This window comes from Oncorhynchus nerka, linkage group LG5 (assembly GCF_034236695.1).
Source record: "Oncorhynchus nerka isolate Pitt River linkage group LG5, Oner_Uvic_2.0, whole genome shotgun sequence".
Taxonomy (NCBI): Eukaryota; Metazoa; Chordata; class Actinopteri; order Salmoniformes; family Salmonidae; genus Oncorhynchus; species Oncorhynchus nerka.
Window position 1 is genome coordinate 20,948,966 of NC_088400.1, and position 14,121 is coordinate 20,963,086.

Genomic DNA, 14,121 nt, shown 5'->3' on the forward strand with positions numbered 1-14,121 from the left:
GTCTATGGGCGGACTCAATTTACACCAATAGCTGGTAGAGCTTGGATATCAAGGCGGGGTTATTTTCCCTATGGACCAATCAGAGAGTAGAACCGTATATTGAATTTTACAGGACAGCTGTCTCTGGGTGTGTTTTGGTTCGAGCAGTTGCTTTCTTTTGCTAAAGTTTTTATATTTTTTTACTGCAGAACAATCATTTGGAAGCTCATGAGGTAAAGTAACGTTTTTTACTTGATAAAAGCAACGCACATTTCAGTGGAAAATGAAACTGTCAGAAGTCAAAAAACTAAAAGTGGCCAAACTACGAGTCATGCTCAAAGAGCGAGCACTGGACATCAAAGGACTGAAGGCAGAACTCGTTGGGCGTTTGATGTCCGCTTTCGAAGCTGAATTGCAAGCTCCAGAATCAAGCGATCTTGGACAAGACAAGGGAGTCCCTGGTCTTGGAGAAGAGTCGAAGCCACAAGATGACGATTCACCCAGAGCATCCACAGTGTTAGCGATGGAGAGAGAAGTCCCTCTACCGGGCGAGGAGGCGAAAGCCACTGGACACGATGGAGACGTTGCAGGCGCCGCAAGTTCAGAGATGATGGTGAGACCTAGAGCTGATTGTTCTCCTATCGGTGCAGACACCGAGGCACCTGCAATTTCAGCAGCCAAACTTGATAACACGTCATCAAGTCAGTTGGAAGACGTGTGTGTAATCAGCACTTTTACCATGAGTCCGTGTGCAAAAACCACGGCAGACAAAGAAGGGTTGATGGAGCAGACCTCGTTAAATCAACAAGTAGAGCAACAGCAACATGTCACCCAAGAAGAGAGCGCTCAAGAACAACAGGGTGAAGGAGAACATGCACGCGGAGTCTCCAAACGGACTGCCACACAGGAAGCAGAGGAGGATAAAACTACATCAAACCAGCTAAACACAACAAGCATGAGCACCAGGCTCATTAAAAACACATTTAATACATCACAGATATCATGGATAGACATCGTGTATCAAGACACAAGTATGTTGGTTGTTGGGCAGTCTAAAGAAGATCATGCAGGATCAGCTGTGCAGAACAGAGTTGAGGAGGAGGACAGTGTTTCCATGGTGGCCCAGAGAGGGAGCTGCACTGCATCCAGCCTCAGCCTGGGATCTGTGGCCAGTGACCAGACCAACCAGGACACCGGTAGATATGATATGACACACTGAATAATGTCATGATTATTTTTATTGTATCCTTCAGGGTTGGGGTCAACTCCATTTTATTTACAGTCAATTCTAAAAGTGAAGCAAACTCCAATTAAAAACAAATCCTAATTGAAAAGCATTGAAGAGAATTGTAATTTTAGTGTACTTCCTGAATTGACTGGAATTGAAATGGAGTTGACCCCAACCCTGGTATCCATATGTTACAGGTTTATAACCCATCTTGTACATTGGCCTACACTTTTAGAGTAATCAATCAATCAGAATCCCCTCCTCCCTCACTCTCGTTGCAGTGTTTCACATGGACAAAGACGAGGAAAATAGGGCTGGAGGTGGAGGGGAGAAGCGTGGGGTAAAGAGGCCTGCTCAGGGTGAGAGAACCAGAGGCAGGGCCTACTACGAATTCAAGGAGGAGATCCAGTACAACAGGTACCTTTCCTCCATGACTCAAGCTCTGCAGGGTTTTCCGAGTGAGCCTGGGCAAATGATCCTCTACCCACCAGACAGTGTCTTTAAACATGACCAAACTCTCTCTCCACACAGGGCCAAATCCCCACCGCCTCAGCCTGAGAGTAATGGTGTTGATGCCGAGAAGGACGGAGGGCGGGTCAGACTAGACTCCTGTGAGTTTAATTATGAGGGATCACCTCTCTCTCATTGCCCTGGTTGACCAGTGTGGTGTTAATGGTCAGTTGGTCATCCTCTCTAATCTCCACAGACGGCGGTGACCTGCACTTTGAGGTGGGCCGGGACGGCTGCAGCGGCCAGCCAAGGTTCTGGGAGCGTTGCCCTCTCCTGTGGTCTGGATGCAGACTGACACACGGAACTCACCAGGGGAGGGTGGGCTTCGAGGCTATGTTTGAGAAAAAGCTGGTGTCTCCATCACTGGACTCTGAGGACCCTGAGCACCATGGTCTGAGACTGGGCTGGTCAGTGGAGCGTTGGAACTCCAACTTGATGCTCGGTAAGGACCAAACTTTTTTCCCAACAAAAAAATGTGCCAATTATGTGGATATGTTCTGGTTATAAATGTCCCATGGTTTAGCAGAGGTACTTCATTGAGTCTTATGAATGACATGTTTCTGTATGATTTGTGCTGATTTCTCTCTCATTCCCCTCATTCAGGTGACGAGGACTTGTCTTATGGTTACGACGCTAGGGGCAGAAAAGTGACGGCTGGAAAAGAGGAGGAGTTTGGAGAGCCCTTTTCAGAGGGCGATGTCATTGGCTGTTACGCTGTGAGTGACACTAGTTGAATTTTTTTTTTTTACCCCTCCCTCACTTTCTTGAATGCAGGACATGTTGAAATGCCATTTTAATAATTAACAATCCGAATCTAAAAAATACAAACCTTACTATTGAAGTAATCCCTGCCTCACTTTGTGTTTATGGGTTTGTTCCTGTCTCCCTGCATCTTTCCACCCATAGTCTTTCTCTAAGGAGAAAGGAGTTGAGCTCTCCTTCCATAAGAACGGTCGCCTTATGGGAATGGCGTTCCACCTGAGTCCGGCTGCTCTCTGCGGTTCTGTGCTATACCCCCACGTCCTCTGCAAAAACACCTCTGTCACCCTCAACCTGGACCCCACGTCTCCCCCCTGGTACCCCAGCCCTGCAGGGTACACCCCCCTCTCCTCCCTGCCTGCTGGACAAAGGCTCAGTGCCCCAACCCCACCAACCTCCAAACTGCAGTGTGAGGTGAGAGAGCAGAGCAATGGCTGCCAGCACTAACATGAACTCTATTCGCTGGCCTGTGTGCACTTTATTCATGCTATACCCCTCTCTCTCTTCTCTCCACCCTCTCCCTCTTCTCTCTACCCCTCTCCCTCTTCTCTCTACCCCTCTCCCTCTTCTCTCTCCCCTCTTCTCTTCTCTTCTCTCTACCCCTCTCCCTCTTCTCTTCTCCCTCTTCTCCTACCCCTCTTCCTCTCTCCCTCTTCTCTCTACCCCTCTCCCTCTTCTCTCTACCCCTCTCCCTCTTCTCTCTACCCCTCTCCCTCTTCTCTCTACCCCTCTTCTCTCTACCCCTCTCCCTCTTCTCTCTACCCCTCTCCCTCCCCCTCTACCCTCTCCCTCCTTGTTCTACCCCTCTCCCTCCCTCTCTCTACCCCTCCTCACTCTACCCCTCTCCCTCCTCGCTCTACCCCTCCCCCTCTACCCTCTCCCACCTTGTTCTACCCCTCCTCGCTCTACCCCTCTCCCTCCTCGCTCTACCCCTCTCCCTCCTCTCTCTACCCCTCCTCACTCTACCCCTCTCCCTCCTCGCTCTACCCCTCCCCCTCCTTGTTCTACCCCTCCTCGCTCTACCCCTCTCCCTCCTCTCTCTACCCCTCTGCCTCCTCTCTCCTCTTCAGGTGTTGATGATGGTGGGTATGCCAGGGGCAGGTAAGACCCACTGGGCCAGGGCTCACATGAAGCAATACCCAGAGAAGAGATACACCCTGCTGGGCACCGCAGGCCTCCTACCCTGCATGAAGGTCAGACCCCCAGACACACAACTACCCACTATTACAACGCTATTATAACACTATTATAACACCATTATAACACCATTATATCACCATAATAGTATTATAACACTATTATAACACTAACACATCATTTTTTATTTCACCTTTATTTAACCAGGCACGCCAGTTGAGAACAAGTTCTCATTTACAACTGCGACCTGGCCAAGATAAAGCAAAGCAGTGCGACAAAAACAACAACACAGGAGCTACACATGGGATAAACAAACATACAGTCAATAACACAATAGAAAAATCGGTATACAGTGTGTGCAAATGAAGTAAGGAGGTAAAGCAATAAATAGGCCACAGTGGAGAAGTAATTACAATTTAGAAAGTAACACTGGAGTGATAGATGTGCAGATGATGATGTGCAAGTAGAAATACTGGTGTGCAAAAGAGCAGAAAAACAAAAACATGGAGATGAGTTAGGTAGTTGGATGGGTGTGTACAGCTGCAGCGATCGGTAAGCTGCTCTGACAGCTGACGCTTAGTTAGTGAGGGAGATATAAGTCTCCAACTTCAGTGATTTTTTGCAATTCGTTCCAGTCATTGGCAGCAGAGAACTGGAAGGAAAGGCAGCCAAAGGAGATGTTGGCTTTGGGGATGATCAGTGAGATATACCTGCTGGAGCGTGTGCTACGGGTGGGTGTTGTTATGGTGACCGGTGAGCTAAGGGGGGCTTTACCTAGCAAAGACTTATAGATGATCTGGAGCCAGTGGGTTTGGCGACGGATATGTAGTGAGGACCAGCCAACGAGAGCACACAGGTCGCAGGGGTGGGTAGTATATGGGGCTTTGGTGACAAAACGGATGGCACTGTGATAGACTGCATCCAGTTTGCTGAGTAGAGTGTTGGAGGCTATTTTGTAAATGACATCGCCCGAAGTCAAGGATCGGTAGGATGGTCAGTTTTATGAGGGTATGTTGGCAGCATGAGTGAAGGAGACTTTGTTGCGAAATAGGAAGACGATTCTAGATTTAACTTTGTATTGGAGATGCTTAATGTGAGTCTGGAAGGAGAGTTTACAGTCTAGCCAGACACCTATGTATTTGTAGTTGTCCACATATTCTAAGTCATAACCGTCTAGAGTAGTGATGCTAGACAGGCGGGCGGGTGCGGGCAGCGATCAGTTGAAGAGCATCCATTTTGTTTTTACTAGCATTTAAGGGCAGTTTGAGGCCACGGGAGGAGTGTTGTATGGCGTTGAAGCTCGTTTGGAGGTTTGTTAACACAGTGTCCAAAGAAGGGCCAGATGTATACAGAATGGTGTCGTCTGCATAGAGGTGGATCAGAGAATCACCAGCAGCAAGAGCGACGTCATTGATGTATACAGAGAAAAGAGTCGGCCCGAGAATTGAACCCTGTGGCACCCCCATAGAGACCGCTAGCTAGAGGTCCGGACAACAGGCACTCCAATTTGACACACTGAACTCTACCTGAGAAGTAGTTAGTGAACCAGGCGAGTAGTCATTAGAGAAACCAAGGCTGTTGAGTCTGCCGATAAGAATACGTGATTGACAGAGTTGAAAGCCTTGGCCAGGTCGATGAACACGGCTGCACAGTATTGTCTTGTATTGATGGCGGTTATGGTATCGTTTAGGACTTTGAGCGTGGCTGAGGTGCACCCGTGACGAGCTTGGAAATCAGACTGCATAGCGGAGAAGGTACGGTGGGATTCGAAATGGTCGGTGATCTGTTTGTTCACTTGGCTTTCGAAGATTTTAGAAAGACAGGGTAGGATAGATATTGGTCTGTATCAGTTTGGGTCTAGAGTGTCTCCCCCTGCGAAGAGGGGGATGACCACAGCAGCTTTCCAATCTTTAGGAATCTCAGACGATACGAAAGAGAGGTTGAACAGACTAGTAATAGGGGTTACAACAATGGCGGCGGATAATTTTAGGAAGAGAGGGTCCAGATTGTCTGGCCCTGCTGATTTGTAGGGATCCAGATTTTGCAGCTCTTCAGAACATCAGCTGTCTGGATTTGGGTGATGGGGGGGGCTTGGGCCAGTTGCTGTGGGGGGTGCAGACCTGTTGGCCGGGGTTGGGGTAGTCAGGTGGCAAGCATAGCCAGCCGTAGAGAAATGCTTATTGAAATTCTTGGTTATTGTGGATTTATCGGTGGTGACAGTGTTTCCTAGTCTCAGTGCTGTGGGCAGCTGAGAGGAAGTTCTCTTATTCTCCATGGACTTTACAGTGTCCCAAAACCTTTTGGAATTAGTGCGGCAGGATTCAAATTTCTGTTTGAAAAAGCTAGCCTTTGCTTTCCAAACTGACTGTGTGTATTGGTTCCTGATTTCCCTGAAAAGTTTCAAATTGCAGGGACTATTCGATGCTAGTGCAGTACGCCACAGGGTGTTTTTGTACACCACCATAACACCACTATAACACCATTATAACACTATAACACCATTATAACACTATAACACCATTATAACACTAACACATAACACTATAACACCATTATGATACATAACACTATAACACCATTATAACACTAACACCATTATAACACTAACACATAACACTATAACACCATTATAACACTATAACACCATTATAACAACACTATAACACCATTATAACACTATAACACCATTATAACACAACACTATTATAACACAACACTATAACACCATTATAACACGATAACACCATTATAACACGATAACACCATTATAACACAACACCATTATAACACATAACACTATAACACCATTATAACACGATAACACCATTATAACACAACACTATAACACCATTATAACACAACACTATAACACAACACTATAACACATACCACTATAACACCATTATAACACAACACCATTATAACACATTATAACACTATAGCACCATTATAACACTAACACTATTCATAGTTTTATTCATCTATTGATTTATATCAATTCCAAAGGTGTGTGTCTGTATGTTGTTAGCTGTACCTTTTCCCTACTGTATTTATTTATTTAGCTCCTTTGCACCCCATTATTTATCTCTACTTTGCACATTCTTCCACTGCAAATCAACCATTCCAGTGTTTTACTTGCTGTATTGTATTTACTTCGCCACCATGGCCTTTTTTTTTTGCCTTTACCTCCCTTATCTCACCTCACTTGCTCACATAGTATATAGACTTATTTTTCTACTGTATTATTGACTATGTTTGTTTTACTCCATGTGTAACTCTGTGTTGTTGTATGTGTCGAACTGCTTTGCTTTATCTTGGCCAGGTCGCAATTGTAAATGAGAACTTGTTCTCAACTTGCCTACCTGGTTAAATAAAGGTGAAATAAAATAAAAAACCTGTGTGTTCCTCTCCACAGGGGCAGGGTCGTAGAGAGAGCAGGCTGCAGCAGGCCTCTCAGTGTCTCAGTGAGCTGATCAAGGTGGCGGCTCAAACTCCACGCAACTACATCCTGGACCAGGTAGGTAGCTATTTGATAGGACAGTAAGGGGAGGCAGTGTCTGCTGATTGGCTAGCTCCCTGAAAGAGTGAGGGTATATTAACTGATAGGTTAGGAATCAAATCTGTTCATAATTAAAGATGATAGTTTAGACAATCTTTCTCTCCTGCCACTCCTCTCTTTGTTTCCTCTCCTCCTCCTGCATACCACCAAGCAAAACATATGAATTTGAGTTCTCCGTAAAGACAATTGGACAATAATGTATTGTTGTTCGTCCCCAGCCCAACGTCCACCCCTCAGCTCAGCGCCAGAGGCTGCTGTGGTTCGCGGGTTTCAGGCGGAGGGCGGTGGTGGTGTTCCCATCTAAAGAGGAGTGGAAGAGGCGTCTGCAGGAGCAACAGGAGGAGGAGGGGGACAAGATCCCTGAAACGGATCTCCACAAGGTCAAAGGTCAGGGAAATACAATACAGAATATAACCAATGAGCAGTGACCTTTTTAAGTATAATTTCGTAAGCATTCACACAATTCAAAAACGTTTATAGAGTCGCAGCATATCAGTCTTTGAGTTGTTCTGAGTTGCATAATTTTCACACAGATTCAGTTTAATGGAGTAACATATTTTGCAAGCCTATACAGTGAAAGGAGAACCTAACTGAAGGTATGGTTGCTTTTGATGCTGTGTTGATGTCCTCTCCTCCCCAGTGAGCTGCACTCTGCCAGAGCAGGGAGACCTGCTGGAGAAGGTGCTGTTTGTGGACCTAGCCAGAGAGGAAGCACAGGCTCTCTTGGAGGGGTACAAAAAAGAGTCAAAAAGCCTGCTCCCCCCTGTTCCCTCCGCCCCCAAACAACGGAAGAAACCCCGCGTCCGATACAATAACCCCCATAGCCTCGGACTTCAGTCTTATCACCTTAACAAGACCAGATTTGGAAGGATGGCCACGCAAGACTATAACCCCCCTAAACTCCTCATCAAGGGCCGGATGGACAGGGGGTACAATCCAGTGGCGGCTGGTGACTTGAGAGGTCAGGGAGAATGATTGATGGGGGGAAAAACCTGAGTGGCGCTATTACTGTGTAATTATTCCTTAATGTGTTTGGTCTGGTAATATGTCACGCCTTGCGGTTCTTCTGGTTATAGTAATAACATTTTTTGTCTGTAGGTTGGGACCGCACATGGTTCAACCAGGAGCAGCCATACCCATATGGTCATCAGCAGTACTGGACACCACAGCAGCTCAGATATGTGAGTCCTCGTCTATCCAATCAACCTCTGATAAACATACTTCACCTTTACATAGTTTTCTTATATTGCGACTTATTAATTCATACATTTTGGGGATATTTTATTGATTTAAAATGATTTGTTTATTGGATAGGACAGAAAAAGACTGGAATGATATAGTAGAGAGTTGCTGATATAGCAGATTGGAAACCATGCTGCAGGGGTATATGATCTAGAAGCAGTGGTATATGATCTAGAAGCAGGGGTATATAATCTAGAGGATAATCTAGAGGCAGGTGTATATAATCTAGAGACAGTGGTATATAACCTAGAAGCAGGGGTACATAATCTAGAGGATAATCTAGAGGCAGGAGTATATAATCTAGAGGCAAGGGTATATAATCTAGAGACAGTGGTATATAACCTAGAAGCAGGGGTACATAATCTAGAGGATAATCTAGAGGCAGGTGTATATAATCTAGAGACAGTGGTATATAACCTAGAAGCAGGGGTACATAATCTAGAGGATAATCTAGAGGCAGGAGTATATAATCTAGAGGCAAGGGTATATAATCTAGAGACAGTGGTATATAACCTAGAAGCAGGGGTACATAATCTAGAGGATAATCTAGAGGCAGGTGTATATAATCTAGAGACAGTGGTATATAACCTAGAAGCAGGGGTACATAATCTAGAGGATAATCTAGAGGCAGGTGTATATAATCTAGAGACAGTGGTATATAACCTAGAAGCAGGGGTACATAATCTAGAGGATAATCTAGAGGCAGGAGTATATAATCTAGAGGCAAGGGTATATAATCTACAGGATAATATAGAGGCAGGGCTATAGGACCTAGGGGCAGGGCTATAGGACCTAGGGGCAGGGCTATAGGATCTAGAGCCTAGGCGACCCATTTCTGTGATATTTATCTGGCAGGATGAACCGTTCAATGGAGCGAACTACCAGTACCGCAGCCATGACTTTAATCATGAAGCATGCAGGGAGTACAATAGACAGCTAAACTACAACAAACAGCTAGAATGCTACAGACAGGAAGCATGCTACAGACAGGTAGTGGTACACACGCACACAAACAGGCATGCACATTGGGTATCTGTCAGGGTTTCCATTAGCGGTAATAGCCGGCTTTTGGCAACAAGAAAAGTAATTTTAAAAAAGCTGATAAATAAAAATGTCCCCGGACAATTGTCCAGGAGAAGAAAACAAATCCCATTGCGAAAATGTATTTTAGCCTATTGATTGAAATACCTGTCAATTTAACATGAGAGTTGCTGCTACAGCTCATCAAACAGATTGTTAATTGCTGCTGGAGTGAAAAGTGCTTTTATAATAAGCCCAATCATTGTTCAACAATTCTAAATGCAATTGCATGTTGAGAACTGTTTTGATGGCAAAGATTAAAAAGAGCTACTATTTTTATTTCTCAACTGGTAATGGAAGTGTGCTTCCCATTCTCTATTCAAGTGCATAGGCAATTTGGCAGGCTTCACACCACTTTGCAATGAGCTGGAGGCAGTATGTGTTTTGAAAACATATACTTAACTGTTTGAAACCTGAACATTTTACACTGAGGTATGTCTTACCTTGCTTCAAAGTAGCTTAGCCAAAACCCAATCAAACTATAAAGACTTCCATATGCCATTGAAAACAGTAGCCTATTTAGCTGTTGTTTTTCAAATGTATTTCATTGTCGAGTTAGCCAAAGGCCCAATCCTAGTCATATTAGCAACCTATGCTAGTTGTTGCATCTTTATCTCAACTCTAACTATATTTCTAAAAGATACGGTAATTTCATCCCGGTCTCATGAAAACGCTCTCATGTGCAGTGGCTTTTAACGTTTTTTTCCCGCTAAATTGCAGTTTGGTACGAACATTCACGCGTCGCCTACTGCCTTGAAATAATAGTTGATCAACATTTTAAGCTAATCGTTATCTGTTGCATCAGACTCCTAGCTTTTTAATGTTGTTTTGGATGTATCCTAGGCCTACTGGTTGTATGAATTTCGGATCTGTCGTCCCACAACTGTCCCAGAGTGTTTGGAATGGGCTATTTCTTTCTCGCACAGAATGACTAGCTGACCAATAGAATAAGGTTAACTTTTCTACTATGGGGGATAGTAGATTGACATAGGCTAGTGATGTTGCTGTTCCTTACTGGTCTCCTGAGGAAAAGTAAATGTGAACAGTTATTCTAACATCTTTAAATTCTGGAGCCCATTGCATCCGAGTTTCATGTTCTGTTAAAATGAATTACCATAATCTAAATGTGATTTATTTTATTCAGAGCACCGTGGGTGGATGCCCTAATCAGGTTACGCACATCCAATGCATATGGGACCGGTAAATTAAAATACTGCCAGTCAAATGTCCTGCTCTACATTTTTCTGAGACCCTGATACCGGTGTGTGAGTGCAAAACAGGTAAATGCTATAGACAGGGTAGGATAGAAAGCATACCTGTGTACAGAGCTCAAAGGAAGTGCAGTCCGATTTTGCAGCACCTTAGACAGTCTCACATGTTAAAAGTCTCACAGTCAATGTTTCTGTTAAGGTATGAATGATGTATTCTATTCTCTCTCCCCCTCTCTGTTCAGTGGAGTCAGAGTTACCAAGACCAGGACTATTACGGCAACGAGAATCAGGTTTACCAAGAACAGGACTACTATGGTAACAGGAACTACGCTTACGATAGTTACCGTTACCAGGGTTACTGTTAAACATCTAAAGAGATCAGCAAATTCTGCAGGTGGTTTTATAAAGATTTATTATACAGGTTATATCTTACATTATCTTACAGCATTTGTATGCAAAGTTGGGAAATATTGTGCCTCCACCAGGTGCCTAAGTGTCAAACATCAAGCAACGTTTGTATGGAGTTATCTTTTTCTGAAATACTGCTGGAACTTTATATTCAGGGAATGTTTCCTCAGACATTTTCATAGCGGGGGGCTTAAAACTTTCTACAACAGTATTGTCTCTTTAAAGCAACAACATTAAATCGCTGCTTTTTCGTTGAAGAAAATGTCTATTGTATTAATTTCATCATCTGGAAATTTTATCCGGTGCAGTAGCTGGAGTTGGAGTCAATTGCTTTTGTCTTCTCGGTTAGGCAGCACTAGTTGATAGAGCAGAACAGCACCCTTGGCTGAAGGACACAACTCTGACCACAGGGGGGTGCTCTGGTCTAGCCGTAGCACCTCCTTCAAATCACAAGACAAACGTTAAGAGATTCATTACACAAGGTGTTAATGTGTAATAAACTGTTTATAAACTATTTGTATGACATTGTTCAATATCTATGTTTCAATTATGAACTTTCCATATGCTTTGCTCTGTTCTTAGACATTACATTTTCTTTATGCACAGATTAGTTTCACAGATAACAGTAACTGTTGTGGCGCTCCTTACTGTTTGGCTCAAGAACACGATATCTGTAGACTCCTGGGCCTCAATGCCCCCCTGCCAGTAAAGCTCTCGAACTTCTGTGGAAGTCAGTGAACAACTAGGGACAGACAACACAACATAGGAATTGTATAATACTGAATGTCTTATCATTTTGTATGATGTCATTTCCTTTGTGAGTACCTGATGTAGAACTCTGCACTGGGTCTGCCTGCACTGGTGTGATTCAGAGCGATGCCCATCAGTACCGGCTCACCCAGAGAACACAGAGGAACATTTACCTGCAGACAGACAGTGGGGTCGTAATGAGAGGAATGAAGACGAACTTAATGAAAGAAAATGATAGATGGAGAGAGAAAGAAAGGGGATAAACAAACAGACTGTCCTTGACCACTCAGTCTCATGGCCAGCAGCTATGTTTCTTTGTCTCACCTCGTCTCTGATCTCAGCGCACACAGAAGAGAACAGCTCTCTGACCACAGCCTCCTCCCTCCACTGCAGCATCTCCACCCTGATCCTGTCCTCCTCATCGAGGCCTTCAAACACAGCCTGGGGGAAAGGGGGAGGAGGCAGCAAAGGTAATTAGATACCATAAGTAAGGTGCCAGAAGTATGGCAAACAATGGAAATAGAATGCAGTTCAACAGTCATTTTGAATAAGTGTCAAAACTTAATCCAACCAACCTCAAGTATGGAGGATACAATACCACATTTCATACAGTATTGGTTTAACTTTCAACCTCTTTCTCCCGTCTCACCTTTGGTTCTGGGTGCCCCCCAGGGATGTCCAGCAGCCCCCTTGCCTCCGCCACTTGCTGGCTCCTCCTGATCAGCACCACCTGTCTGTCAGCTGTACACAAGACCCCACCCACCCCCAGCGGCTGGGCCAATAGCGCCAGAGGATCCCCATACTCCACCTCCGCACGCTGGCGTAGCTTCCTTGCTCTCTGAGACCAGTTGGTGCCCAGGAAGTCCCTATAGCAGGTCAGGCCCAACCTCAGGGTCAGGATGGGAGTGGCACCCTCACCCTTCCCACCCACATCGCTCTGTGGGAAGGGTTGAGCTTCTGCTGCACTGCTTCCCACAGCAGGATGTTGGTCTCTGCACCCTGGGGTGGAGGTTTGCGTGTCTCTGAGGTTCCCTTCCCTCTGCTTATAGCTACTCAAATCCTTGTCATTATGCTGTCGTTCGCCTATGACTCTGTCTATTTGATCTCTTTGGTGTCTGAGCACTGCTCTTTCAGAGTCCGCGTTCCCCTTTGTCTCGTGTTGGCCCTCTTCCTCCTGAATGCTACATTGCCTTCCATCTCTGTCTCCTTCTCCATTCATGCAGGGAGGCTGGGGTGTAGGTGGACAGGAGGGCTGGGGTGAGGCCAGACTGAAAGAGTGCAGCCTGAATTTGGCCCCATTGAAAAGCCATGGCTCCATGGTCACCCTCTCTGTCCACACCTCCTCTATGTGACTCTCCAGTGCTGGCTCTGTCTGACGGTTAAACCTTGATGAATAGAGAGAGAGATGGAGTGAGAGGACAATAGATTCATTGTGTTTGATAACTGGTTTTATAATTAGACTACTTCTAACAAACAACTATCGATTGAAAGTAATGAATTCTGAATTTACCTGGCAGAAAGCTCCACCTGCACTTGTGGTTCCAGGAGTCCTCCCCAGGCGGTGCAGTGCAACAGCACAGAGACCTCAGGATCCATTCTGATTAAGCCTGATCAAATCGGAATCATATAAAATCAGCTCTCATGTTTGTGTAGAATAAATGAAGATAATTTTCAAATTGAGGAAGGATAGTTTTACCTAGCCCAATATTGGACTAAAGGAGTCTAACGTTACTCCTTAAGTCCAAGGACCTTCTAGGTTATTTTCAGAGGTATACTGGCTCTGGCAACCAAGGAGTAACGTTAGGCTCCGTAAGAGTACATCGTAGGCTAGTAGCTAGCTAGTTCAATCAGCTTCTCGCTAAAGTTAGTTTGACCGTTTGAACCCAACACCTTGTTCTGACAAGCTAATTTATCAATGACACAAACACGGCTATAGTTTGAAAGATTGATCCTTACCAATAGCTTCCTTCCACTGCTATAGCATAAACAAGTCAAGCCTTAACGAACATATAGATTACTTTTATGGAATGGACGCTGACTGAACCAAAGCCTCGAGCGTTTGGTAAAGTTAGAAACATGTTTAAAAATTGGTCGCTGAGAGACATAAATGCAAAGATACTAGTAACTGACAAAATATGTGGTCTTAAAAGTCCAGGAAGTGATTTAGTGGACGAGTCATAACAATCAGGTCAGCACCGCCCACTTCTACAGCTGATTGGAGGAGGCATGAGGTTGGTGAGTACATGAATTAAACTGCT

The 14,121-nt window shown here is 44.8% G+C and overlaps 2 protein-coding genes across 3 annotated transcripts; one reads left to right on the forward strand and one right to left on the reverse strand.

Moving 5' to 3' along the window:
• The first annotated feature begins 95 nt into the window (after nucleotides 1–95).
• On the forward strand, nucleotides 96–11,627 carry si:ch211-107m4.1 (heterogeneous nuclear ribonucleoprotein U-like protein 2). Its single transcript, XM_029659298.2, has 12 exons — nucleotides 96–1,175; nucleotides 1,489–1,624; nucleotides 1,739–1,818; nucleotides 1,914–2,159; nucleotides 2,321–2,433; nucleotides 2,624–2,890; nucleotides 3,547–3,669; nucleotides 7,029–7,130; nucleotides 7,391–7,559; nucleotides 7,813–8,133; nucleotides 8,271–8,353; nucleotides 10,948–11,627. The coding sequence occupies exons 1-12, from the start codon at nucleotides 263–265 to the stop codon at nucleotides 11,068–11,070; spliced, it is 2,676 nt and encodes an 891-aa protein (XP_029515158.2). The 5' UTR covers nucleotides 96–262; the 3' UTR covers nucleotides 11,071–11,627.
• nudt22 (nudix (nucleoside diphosphate linked moiety X)-type motif 22) lies at nucleotides 11,101–14,013 on the reverse strand. 2 transcript variants are annotated; one of them, XM_029659308.2, is made up of 7 exons: nucleotides 13,820–14,011; nucleotides 13,374–13,470; nucleotides 12,513–13,248; nucleotides 12,188–12,304; nucleotides 11,939–12,036; nucleotides 11,762–11,855; nucleotides 11,101–11,553 (listed from the first exon to the last, which is right to left on the reverse strand). In XM_029659308.2, the coding sequence occupies exons 2-7, from the start codon at nucleotides 13,457–13,459 to the stop codon at nucleotides 11,437–11,439; spliced, it is 1,248 nt and encodes a 415-aa protein (XP_029515168.1). In that variant the 5' UTR covers nucleotides 13,460–13,470; nucleotides 13,820–14,011; the 3' UTR covers nucleotides 11,101–11,436. The 2 variants fall into 2 exon arrangements, with proteins under 2 accessions (XP_029515168.1, XP_029515169.1); XM_029659309.2 differs by having other exon boundaries at nucleotides 11,464–11,553; nucleotides 11,762–11,835; nucleotides 13,820–14,013.
• Nucleotides 14,014–14,121: the final 108 nt, after the last annotated feature.